The sequence below is a fragment of the Herpailurus yagouaroundi genome, unplaced genomic scaffold (assembly GCF_014898765.1).
Source record: "Herpailurus yagouaroundi ecotype Mexico unplaced genomic scaffold, PumYag 77, whole genome shotgun sequence".
Classification (NCBI taxonomy): Eukaryota; Metazoa; Chordata; class Mammalia; order Carnivora; family Felidae; genus Herpailurus; species Herpailurus yagouaroundi.
The window spans coordinates 72,274,267-72,286,974 of record NW_024412388.1 but is presented as its reverse complement, the minus strand read 5'-3'; the positions used below and the strand labels follow the sequence as shown (position 1 = coordinate 72,286,974).

The following is a 12,708-nucleotide window of genomic DNA, read 5'->3' as shown; positions in this document are numbered from 1 at the left end:
GTCTCCCTCTCTCTCTCTGCAACACCCCCCCCCAATAAATAAACATTGAAAAAAAATTTAAGGGGCGCCTGGGTGGCGCAGTCGGTTAAGCGTCCGACTTCAGCCAGGTCACCATCTCGCGGTCCGGGAGTTCGAGCCCCGCCTCAGGCTCTGGGCTGATGGCTCAGAGCCTGGAGCCTGTGTCCCATTCTGTGTCTCCCTCTCTTTCTCTGCCCCTCCCCCGTTCATGCTCTGTCTCTCTCTGTCCCAAAAATAAATAAACGTTGAAAAAAATTAAAAAAAAAAAAGAAAAAAATTTAAAATTGATTTAGATTTACATTTGCATGTGCTTTGGAAGTAATATGTAGGAAATCACTCTCTAATCCAAGGTCATGAACATTTATGCTTATGTTCATTAATGTTTTCTTCTAAAAGCTGCATGGTTTCACATCTTACATTTAGATCTTTGTTCCATTTTCAGCTAATTTTTGTATAAGGTGTGAGGTAAGGGTCCAACTTCATTCTTTTGCTTGCACATATTCAGCCAAATGTCTCAGCACCATTTGTTGAAAAGATTAGTCTTTTTCCATTAAATTGTCTCAGTACTCTTGTTGCAAATCAGTCATCCATAGACATATGGGTTTATTTCTGTACTCTATGATTTCTGTGTCTGTCTTTATGCCAGTGTCAGTACATCTGTCTCTATGGTTATAACTTTGAAGAAAGTTCAGAGATCAGGAAGTGTGAGTCCTCCAACTTTGTTTTTTATCAAGATTGTCACTTTGGCTATTTTAGGTCTCGTTGTGTTTTGTTTTGTTTTGTTTTTGCAATCTTTTTTTTTTATTTTTAATTTAATTTATTTATTTATTTTTAAATTTACATCCAAATTAGTTAGCATATAGTGCAACAATGATTTCAGGAGTAGATTCCTTAGTGCCCCTTACCCATTTAGCCCATCCCCCCTCCCACACCCCCTCCTTTAACCCTCTATTTGTTCTCCATATTTATGAGTCTCTTATGTTTTATCCCTCTCCCTGTTTTTATATTATTTTTGTTTCCCTTCCCTTATATGCCTCTGTTTTGTCTCTTAAAGTCCTCATACAAGTGAAGTCATATGGTATTTGTCTTTGACTGACTAATTTCACTTAGCATAATACCCTCCAGTTCCATCCACGTAGTTGCAAATGGCAAAATTTCATTCTTTTTGATTGCCAAGTAATACTCCATTGTATATATATATACCACATCTTCTTTATCCATTTATCCATTGATGGACATTTGGGCTCTTTCCATACTTTGGCTATTGTTGATAGTGCTGCTATAAACATGGGGGTGCATGTATCCCTTCAAAACAGCACACCTGTATCCCTTGGTTAAATACCTAGTAGTGCAATTGCTGGGTCGTAGGGCAGTTCTATTTTTAGTTTTTTGAGGAACCTTCATACTATTTTCCGCAGTGGCTGCACCAGCTTGCATTCCCACCAACAATGCAAAAGAGATCCTCTTTCTCCGCAACCTCGCCAACATCTGTTGTTGCCTGAGTTGTTCATGTTAGCCATTCTGACAGGTGTAAGGTGGTATCTTATTGTGGTTTTCATTTGTATTTCCCTGATGATAAGTGAAGTTGAGCATTTTTTCATGTGTCAGTTGGCCATCTGGATGTCTTTGGAGAAGTGTCTATTCATGTCTTTTGCCCATTTCTTCACTGGAATGTTTGTTTTTTGGGTGTTGAGTTTGATAAGTTCTTTATAGATTTTAGATACTAACCCTTTATCTGATATGTCGTTTACAAATATCTTCTCCTCTTCTGTCCGTTGCCTTTTAGTTTTGCTGATTGTTTCCTTCGCTGTGCAGAAGCTTTTTATTTTGATGCGGTCCCAATAGTTCATTTTTGCTTTTGTTTCCCTGGCCTCTGGAGACGTGTTGAATAAGAAGTTGCTGCGGCCAAGATAAAAGAGGTTTTTGCCTGCTTTCTGCTTGAGGATTTTGATGGCTTCCTGTCTTACATTTAGGTCTTTCATCCATTTTGAGTTTATTTTTGTGCATGGTGTGAGAAAGTGGTCCAGGTTCATTCTTTTGCATGTCGCTGTCCAGCACCACTTGCTGAAGAGACTGTCTTTATTCCATTGGATATTCTTTCCTGCTTTGTCAAAGATTAGTTGGCCACACATTTGTGGGTCCATTTCTGGGTTCTCTATTCTGTTCCATTGATCTGAGTGTCTGTTCTTGTGCCAGTACCATACTGTCTTGATGATTACAGCTTTGTAGTATAGCTTGAAGTCTGGGATTGTGATGCCTCCTGCTTTGGTTTTCTTTTTCAAGATTGCTTTGGCTATTCGGGGTCTTTTCTGGCTCCATACAAATTTTAGGATTATTTGTTTTAGCTCTGTGAAGAATGCTGGTGTTATTTTGATAGGGATTGCATTGAATGTGTAGATTGCCTTGGGTAGTATTGACATTTTAACAATATTTGTTCTTCCTATCCAGCAGCATGGAATCTTTTTCCATTTTTTTGTGTCTTCTTCAATTTCTTTCATAAGCTTTCTATAGTTTTCAGTGTATAGGTTTTTTACCTCTTTGGTTGGATTTATTCCTAGGTATTTTATGGTTTTTTGTGCAACTGTAAATGGGATTGATTCCTTGATTTCTCTTTCTGTCATTTCATTGTTGGTGTATAGGAATGCAACCAATTTCTGCACATCGATTTTATATCCTGCAACTTTGCTGAATTCATGATTCAGTTCTAGCAGTTTTTTTGTGGAATCTTTAGGGTTTTCCATATAGAGTATCATGTCATCTGCGAAGAGTGAAAGTTTGACCTCCTTCTGGCCAATTTGGAGTGAAAGTTTGACCTCCTCTTGCCTTTTATTTCTTTGTGTTGTCTGATTGCAGAGGCGAAGACTTCCAATACTATGTTGAATAACGGTGGCGAGAGTGGACATCCCTGTCTTGTTCCTGACCTTAGGGGAAATCTCTCAGTTTTTCCCCATTGAGGATGATATTAGCATTGGGTCGTTCATATATGGCTTTTATGATCTCGAGGTATGATCCTTCTATCCCTACTTTCTTGAAGGTTTTTATCAAGAAAGGATGCTGTATTTTGTCAAATGCTTTCTCTGCATTCTATTCTATTGAATTCTATTGAGAGGATCATGTGGTTCTTGTCCTTTCTTTTATTGATGTGATGCATCACGTTAATTGTTTTGCAGATATTGAACCAGCCCTGCATACCAGGTATAAATCCCACTTGGTCGTGGTGAATAGTTTTTTTAATGTATTGTTGGATCCGGTTGGCTAATATCTTGTTGAGGATTTTTGCATCCATGTTCATCAGGGATATTGGTCTATAGTTCTATTTTTTAGTGGGGTCTCTGTCTGATTTTGGTATCAAGGTAATACTGGTTTCATAGAATGAGTTTGGAAGTTTTTCTTCCATTTCTATTTTTTGGAACAGCTTCAAAAGAATAGGTGTTAACTCTTCCTTAAATGTTTGGTAGAATTCGTCTGGAGGGGCGCCTGGGTGGCGCAGTCGGTTAAGCGTCCAACTTCAGCCAGGTCACGATCTCGCGGTCTGTGAGTTCGAGCCCCGCGTCGGGCTCTGGGCTGATGGCTCAGAGCCTGGAGCCTGTTTCTGATTCTGTGTCTCCCTCTCTCTCTGCCCCTCGCCCGTTCATGCTCTGTCTCTCTCTGTCCCAAAAATAAAAAAATAAAAAAAAATTAAAAAAAAAAAAAAAGAATTCGTCTGGAAAGCCATCTGGCCCGGGACTCTTGTTTTTTGGGAGATTTTTGATTACTAATTCAATTTCCTTATAGGTTATGGGTCTGTTCAAATTTTCTATTTCTTCCTGTTTCTTTTTTTTTTTTTTTCAACGTTTATTTATTTTTGGGACAGAGAGAGACAGAGCATGAACGGGGGAGGGGCAGAGAGAGAGGGAGACACAGAATCGGAAACAGGCTCCAGGCTCTGAGCCATCAGCCCAGAGCCTGACGCGGGGCTCGAACTCCCGGACCGCGAGATGGTGACCTGGCTGAAGTCGGACGCTTAACCGACTGTGCCACCCAGGTGCCCCTATTTCTTCCTGTTTCAATTTTGGTAGTGTATATATTTCTAGGAATTTGTCCATTTCTTCCAGATTGTTCATTTTATTGGCATATAATTATTCATAATATTCTCTTATTATTGTTTTTATTTCTGCTGTGTTGGTTGTGGTCTCTCCTCTTTCATTCTTAATTTTATTTATTTGGGTCATTTCCTTTTTATTTTTGATCAAACTGGCTCATTGTGGTTTTTAATTTGCATTTCCCTCATAGGTAATGTTGAACACCTTTTCATGTGTTTATTGGCCATTTGCTATTTTGGGAGGAGAAATGTCTATTGGTAATCTGCTCACTTTTACATTGGGTTTTTTTGACTTTTTGTTGTTGAGTTGTAAGAATTTTTCATATTCTGGATAGAAATTTCTAATCAGATATATGATTTGCAAATATGTTCTTCCATTCTGTGGGCTTTTTTTAACTTTTCGATAGTGCCTTTTGAAGCACAAAAATTTTGGTGAATTTCCATTTACCTTTTTTCTTTTATTGCTTATGTTTTTGGTGTCATGTGCAAGAGATATGATATATAAATATATATTATAAATATATAATATATAATGTAAATTAATATATCATATAAATATATGTATATTTACACAGGCAATGTTGGATTTAATGTGCTTTGTGCATAGTAAGCATCCAATAAAGGTTATTTCTCATCTTTTTTCTCCTTCCTTACAGATTGACTATAAAAATCAAATGAGATAATGTATGCGAAAATTCTTTATAATGTTCCACACATTATATATAAAGTATTATTTTTAGTGTAATGAACTTGGTAACACATTTATAATGATACTTGTACACTATTTTAGTATAAAAGTGCCTTTGTGTTAATTATGTGAAAACATGTGTTGAGGATGGCAAAGAATATGCTGTATTAGCTCCCTAATTTCTATCACTGAGGTTATGAAGAAACTGATTAATAAATTTAAGACATTATTAAAGAATTTAGATGTGTGAGTTAAAGTATTTAGATAAACAGATAGTAATTCAAGTAAGACTAACAAAACATATTCATTTATGTGACTTAATATTAATCATTTATTCATCTTAATAATGAACAGTTAAAATTCATGAAAGTATTAATCATTTTTATGTTGTCAAAATATAAATCCTTGGAGAACACCACAAATGACACAAAAAAAATCTGCTTTAAACTATAACTATAGTTGTTTTAAAACTGTTTTTCCAAATTACAAAGATCTTCTTAAATCTCATTTATAGCATTAATTTGCATTAACCATGAAATGATTTTGCTAAATACATGTAACTTCAGTTGGACTTTCTGCATGAATCAGTCACATATTCTTTTTCTTTTATTAATTTATTTTTTAAATTCCAACATAATTAATATATAGCGTTATATTAGGTTCATGTGTACAAAGTAGTGATTCAACAATTCTATACATTACTCAAGGCTCACTAGGGTCAGTGTGTTCTTAATCCCCTTCACCTAGTTCATCCATCCCCTCTCCCTCCTCCGTTCTGGTAACCATCAGTTTTTCTCTATAGTTAAGAGTGGTTTTTTGGTCTGTTTGTTTATTTGTTTGTCTCTTTTTTTCTTTGTTTTGTTTCTTAAATTCCACACGAGTGAAATCATATGATAATTGGCTTTCTCTGACTGACTTATTTCACTTAACATTATGCCTTCTAGATCCATCCATGTTGTTGCAAATGGCAAGATTTCATTCTTTTCTAGTAGCTGTGTAATATCCCATTGTTTAGCCATATTTTTTATTAATGGAACCTTATTTTATTTTTTTAAAGTTTATTTATTTTGAGAGAGCGAGAGTGAGTGTGAATAGGGAAGGGACAGAGAGAAGGAGAGAGACAGAGTTCCAAGCAGGCTGTGTACTGTCAACACAGAACCCAACTTGGGACTTGGTCTCATGAATCCTAAGATCATGACCTGAGCTGAAATCAAGAGTCAGATGCTTAACTGACTGAGCCACTCAGGCACCCTGGGACCTTATTTTCTCTTATTCTATATTATAAGTCCTTGGCATGGCTGAAGTATAAAGATTAGAACTGGTAAGTTTTCCAAATAACTAAAAGTTAGCTTTTCTAAATGCATAAACTTTTTAAAAACAACTTTTGAAGGAATTATTTCTAGACTCTTCTAGAATATTTCCAAATTCAAGGGCCATCATTATAACCAACAATCAAGGACCTGTGTCTTAAATATAAAACATGTAATATTTTAAGTCTGTTCAGTGCTTCTAGATGTTTTCCAAGTCTACCGAACAACAGTATAGCTTTGCATTTTGTTGTTTATAATCAATATCATACCATAAACACTTCTCCGTGAAATCATAACAATTTTAATTGTTGTGTAAATATTTCATATGACCCCACTGGTGGCCCTTTTGGGCAATAATCCCCCCACCCCCATGCCCTTTTACTTTTTTAGCAGGAACGTTCTAATGGTCCTTTGGGGAACTGCCCTTCCCCATTGCATGCGGTCAGGTTGGAGTTGTCACTCAAGGTGCCCTACCATTATCTCCCTGGCCAAAGGGGTGAATTTGATGGAAAAGAAGTCATGTTAGAACTGATCCAATCAGATGGAAGGAGCTAGGCATTCATTCCAGCTACCCAATCCATGGGGTTTTTTCTGAGGCCTGAGTCTGCTCTTTTTTTTATTCCGCAGTATCATTACTTACTACCTATATATAGTATAGGATATTGGTGTATGTACACCTCACTATATGTATAGTGAGTTACTGGTAGATAATGTGTTTGCCTTCAAAGTCTCATTTTCTCTATCCATAAGTATTTTTCAGGGTAGTTGTAAATATAAAAATAGTTAACTTATTAGTATTGGCATAAACTTCCAATAAATTGATTTTATCCCCTTAAGTTAGCCATAGTCAATTTCTTTTGCTTGCAGTCACAGAACCTTACCCAATATGTGTCCACAGGATTAATCATGTCTCCCTGACCCTTTGCCCATGGCTGCTGTTAATGTTACATATACCTTCATCTTCCACTGCATAGCTGTCAACTTCTATGACTTAAAGTGTCATTTATTCTATTGGGGTTAAAGCTTTTAGGAATGGACAAGTTTTGCCAGTATTTGGATGCTAGATAAATAATATCACTCTTCATATTTCCTACTTCATTGTGAATTTTTAGTTTCAGAAATTGGGAGATGTGATTTTATTTAAATGAACATTCTCCGACATAGTTATCAAATTGTTTATTAAAAAAAAACTTTTATAAATATGCAATAAAAGTGTAAAACTTCTGGGGTGCCTGGGTGGCTCAGTCGGCTGAGCATCCAATATCAGCTCAGGTCATGATCTCATGGTTCATGGGTTTGAGCCCCACATCAGGCTCTGTGCTGACAGCTCAGAGCTTGGAGCCTACTTGGGGTTTTGTGTCTCCCTCTCTCTCTGTTCCTCCCCTGCTTGCACTCTGTCTCTCTCTCTCTCAAAAATAAATAAAGATTAAAAAAAATTTTTTTTAATGTAAAACTTTTCCACTTTCAAAAAGAAGCTTTCCCAATTAACTGTTGTAATCTTTGTGAGATAAAATTGAATGTAAATTTACAAATATGAGAATATAAAGAAGCAACATAACTATGGATAATGTTATACAACATTAACAACCATGAAGCCTCGTTAATTCTTTTTACAACATATTTGTATCTATAAAAATATTTTTTCAACCAGCAATAATCTCTTCTGTCCTGTTATTATATCAGGTTTAATTGCTACAATAAAGATTATTTAAGGAACAGAAGAAGATAATGATTTTAGAAGCATCTAGGGAAAAAAAGGATATATAGTATGAAAACATTTTAGGTAATGTTTAAAATAAGACTGTGATACTGTGAATTGTAAGATACATAAATTTGATCTTCCTCCAGGATTCTAGCAGAGAGCTTCTAAAACCCTTGGAATTTCCTAGATGTTTGAGGGTAGCAAAGATGCCTTTTGTTATGTTAATGAGGGGACCTTTGGAAAACACCTAAGGATGGAGGCTGGTTGCCAGTGGAGGCAACCTTGCAATTAGAGAGTTGGACTTTTCAGTTCACCCCCTGACTTCCGGGGCGGGGAGAGGTGCGGGAGTTCAGTCACCAATGGCCAATTATTCTATCAATAGTATCTGTGTAATGATGCCTCTGTAAAACCCCAAGAGGACAGGCTGCAGAGTTTCCTGGTTGGTGAACACATGGAGACTGGGGACAGTGAGCACCAGAGAGGGCATGGCAGCTCCTAGCTTTTTCCCCATACCTTGCCCTAAGCATCTCTTCCATCTGACTGTTCCTGAATTACATCCTTTTATAATAAGCCAGTAATCTAGTAAGTAAATTGTTTCTCTGAGTTCTGTGACCTGCTCTAGCATATTAATCCAACCTGAAGAGGGAATCTTGGGAACTTCCAATCTACAGCAAGTCAGTCAGAAGTACAGGTAACAACCTGGGCTTGTGACTGGCATCTGAGGTGGCAGGGGAAAGGGGGTGGCGAGGGTGGGGGGTGGAGAGAGCAGTCAGGTAGGACTGAACCTTAACCTGTGAATCCGGGCAGATAGTGTCAGAAGTGAATTGAGTTGTAAGACACCCAGCTGGTGTCCAGAGCATTGCTTGCTAGAACTGTGAGGAAACCTTCCTCCCCACCCCCACCCCCCCCATGTTGAATTGACCCATGAACACTAACAAAGACCTACCAATCAGCCGAACATGTGACAAGTTGACAGCATATTCCACTTCGATTCTCAAAGACAGAACCCATTCTGTTAATCTGTTTTTTAAAAACATAAGAAGTAAATTCCATGTACCTAGAACAGTAATGACTTTTCTCATAGCTTTTTACTCTTTAAATATTTTCAGGTTTTAATTTTTATTAAAGGAATATAACACTGTCACAGAAATTTGGAGAATAGATTTTAAAATAAAATATTATCCTGCCATACATTTTTTCCAGTCTTTTTTCACAGAAACATTTTTACATAGTTTTAATTAGCATGCGTAAAAATTTGTCCTTAGATTTTTCAGTTGATATCATTTGAACATTTTCCTATGTACTCATAAGTCATTTTAATAGTCTTATATAGATGGTGTATCATAATTTGATGATCCATTATAATTAGAATCATAGGCTCTTTTGTTTTTTACTATTAATGGTGGAATGAAACAGGAGGTTTTATGAGATTGTTAAGCAGATAAGGTCAGTGGAGAAGACGCTTAGTGTTACATTAGATACCCACAGCCACCTAGCACAGTTAATGGCTCCTCAGGGTCCTAGAAGGCCCCAAATTCCAAGCAGCTAGCTTTGAAACGAGGTGAAAGGTTGTGTGGCAATCTATGAAAGTGCTGCTCTTGAATCCATAGGGAAACATGACTTTCCCCGGTTCCCTACTTTCCTGATGAGCAAAAAGTAAACAAAGGCAGGGGCTCTAACAGCAAATAAGCAGTGAGAGTAGGGGTGGGAGGAGGGAGACAGGTGCTGTATTGCTGCGGCCAGTAGACGGCACAGGAATTAAGACCCTGGAAAGCTGGCTGAGGCCACCACGGTCTGAACCCTCTCAGGTTCCCAACTGCTGCCAACTTCTACTCAGATCTGATAAGCAACCCAGAGTCTGTGCGCCTCTCCCTCTGCTGAACCTTCGCTGCGGTATGAAGTGCAGGGCGAGAGCCCAGAAGCGTGCTCGCCTGGGCTTTTATGTTTTAATGATTTTAAAAACAGCAACAACATAGTATAATATTATAGACATTTGGAAAGTAGGTTTTAAAATCAAATATAATTCTAACTATATTCTTTTCCAGTCTCTTTTCATGAATACATTTTGACACAGTTTGTTAAGATGTGCATATAATTTTGTATCTTGAGGCACGAGTTGGATTATTTCTTTTTTAAAAAAATATTTTTAATGTTTCTTTATTTTTGAGAGAGAGAGAGAGAGAGAGAGACAGAGCATGAGTGGGGGAGAGGCAAAGAGAGAGGGAGACACAGAATGTGAAGAAGGCTCCAGGCTTGGAGCTGTCAGCACAGAGCCTGATGCGCGGCTGGAACCCACGAACCATGAGATCATGACCTGAGCCGAAGTTGGACACTTACCCAACCGACTGAGCCACCCAGGCGCCCCTGAGTTGGATTATTTCTTATGAATATGAATTCCCACAATTTGAATTGCTGTTCAAAACGTTGAAATTTGGATGATTTAAGAACCACATTGACTAATTGTATTCCAAAAGTTTTATGTTGGAACCAGCAATGTTAGAGTTTACTGGTTTCACCATTGTATCCTTTTTAATTTTTTTTTAAACGTTTATTTATTTTTGAGACAGAGAGAGACAGAGCATGAACGGGGGAGGGTCAGAGAGAGAGAGGGAGACACAGAATCGGAAACAGGCTCCAGGCTCTGAGCTGTCAGCACAGAGCCCGATGCGGGGCTCAAACTCATGAACCGTGAGATCATGACCTGAGCTGAAGTCGGACGCTTAACCGACTGAGCCATCCAGGCGCCCCTCACCATTGCATCCTTTTTAACACAGGGTATTATTATTTATTAAATTTATTATTTATTATTTATTACTTATTAAATTTTTATTGAAAAAATAAATAGGTCCAGAATAGTATATTATTGTTGCCTTATAATTAATTTCTTTGATATTAAAAAGCCTGAACGATTTTCGTGTTTATCTACTAATTGTATATAGTTAGTATACAGTATATTGTATATAGTTATATTGTATAGTATACAGTATATATTTTATTTACTGGAATTTTGTATTTACCATATTTGAGACCAATATTTTCCATTTTGTTGTTTGCTTTTTATTTTTTAATTTAGAAATTTACACGTGTATGTTTTGAATTTCTTTCAACATTAATTAGCTTAGAAAACTGTCCTCGATCTAGAAATATGCTATTCTATGATATTCTATTTTGATGTATTACATTTTTCCTGTGATTTGCTATTTTTATTTAACTTTATAATCATCTGAATTAATTTGTGTATATGGTGTGAGCTGAAATGAAGTTGGGGCCGAGAGTTCCTTCATTACCATATGTTAAACTTCTATAGGTAATAGAAATTATCTGGGCTGTTTGTTTTGGTCCATTATGAGTCTTTTTTTTTTTTTTTAAATATTTATTTTTGAGAGACGCAGTGACAGAGTGAGAGCAGGGGAGGGGCAGAGAGAGAGGGAGACACAGAATCCAGGCTCCAGGCTCTGGGCTATCAGCACAGAGCCCGACATGGGGCTTGAACTCACGAACTGTGAGATCATGACCTGAGCTGAAGCCGGCGCTTAACCGACTGAGCCACCCAGGTGCCCCCATTATGAGTCTTAAAAGTATTGTTTGTTTGCATAATCCATTTGAATACATTGAAAGGCGAATTGCCTTTTATAACTTTACTTTCTCATCATATGCTTTGATATTCTGAAAGTACACGGGAGACCCTCAGGGTCTCCGAGGGAGACATCTGGGGAGCTTACCAGTTTCCAAATTCACTGACACCAGACTTGGTGAGTCAGGTACAGAACTACGAAACCAAACTGCACTGCGGATGCTGGGCAGTCAGCTGGACTCACTCACTGAATGAGCAGTTCTCACCCACCAGTTCAAAGGTGCCTTGGCAAAATAGCACATTATTATATGTCACAGCGCTTCAGAGTCGCCTGCTCCAACTAGCTGAAATCGTCACTTATTTTTTTATTAAAAAAAATTTTTTAATGTTTATATTTGAGAGAGAGAGACAGACAGACAGAGCTTGAGCAGGGGAGGCGCAGAGAGCCAGAGACAGAACCCGAAGCAGGCTCCAGGCTCCAAGCTGTCAGCACAAGAGCCCAACAAGGGGCTCGAACTCACAAACGGTGAGATCATGACCTGAGCCGAACTCGGATGCCCAACTGACTGAGCCACCCAGAGGCCCCTGAAATCATGACTTTTAAACCCACAAAGGCTAAGGGTATAAAATATTTGCACTCTATTTTTACATATCAAACTCTTATCTTCTCCACTATTGTAGTATATCAATGTTGACACCATCTACATCATTCAGTGGTTTATAAACCATTGAAGTTGAAACTTTGGCCTTATTCTGATCTCCAAGTCAGGTATTGGCCAGGCAACACTGACACAACCATTTGACGCCTGCTTCCCGGTTATTTCATGATTTAAATGTAAATGAATTGTTGACTTGAATAAAATCTTTGAATGAAGATCTTCCGAGAATGTACAATCCAGCAGGAGAGAATTATGAAACCATCCAGACTCACCTCAAATGTGTCAGACAGCCAGTGTATATCTGTAATTACTTTCTTATGACCATTTTCTATTGAGGAGACTGCGCAGTGTCTGATATACATCGCTTCTTTATTACTGTCTGGTTCAAGGAGAAACATGGGCTGGAAAAACGTCAAGAGAATGTTACGTGCTGCTTTCACAGAGCTGATGAGTGAATTCATACTTTACTAGTTATTCCATCTACAACTAGTTAACTTGGAGAAATACTAGTTCAGAGAAAAACATAAATTCGTGTTTCTGCATATCCTATATTAAGGTAATAAGATTATGTACTTTCCCTTCAGCTTAATCTAAGCTTTCAAATTTAACAAGAATTATTGACCCACCCCCTACAGAATCAGTGAAATCCCATTTCCGAAGGAGTGTTTCGTGCACG

The 12,708-nt window shown here is 37.6% G+C and overlaps 1 protein-coding gene across 4 annotated transcripts in view; it reads right to left on the bottom strand.

Annotated features, from left to right (window-relative positions):
- DNAI3 (dynein axonemal intermediate chain 3) overlaps nt 1-12,708 on the bottom strand; it is a 97,916-nt gene that overhangs the window by 31,235 nt on the left and 53,973 nt on the right. For all 4 annotated transcript variants that reach the window (XM_040470822.1, XM_040470820.1, XM_040470819.1 and 1 more), the window contains exons 13-14: nt 12,305-12,433; nt 8,746-8,819 (exon numbers count right to left, since the gene is read on the bottom strand). In XM_040470822.1, the coding sequence (XP_040326756.1) occupies nt 8,746-8,819; nt 12,305-12,433 (203 nt within the window). The remainder of the gene's footprint in view (nt 1-8,745; nt 8,820-12,304; nt 12,434-12,708) is intronic.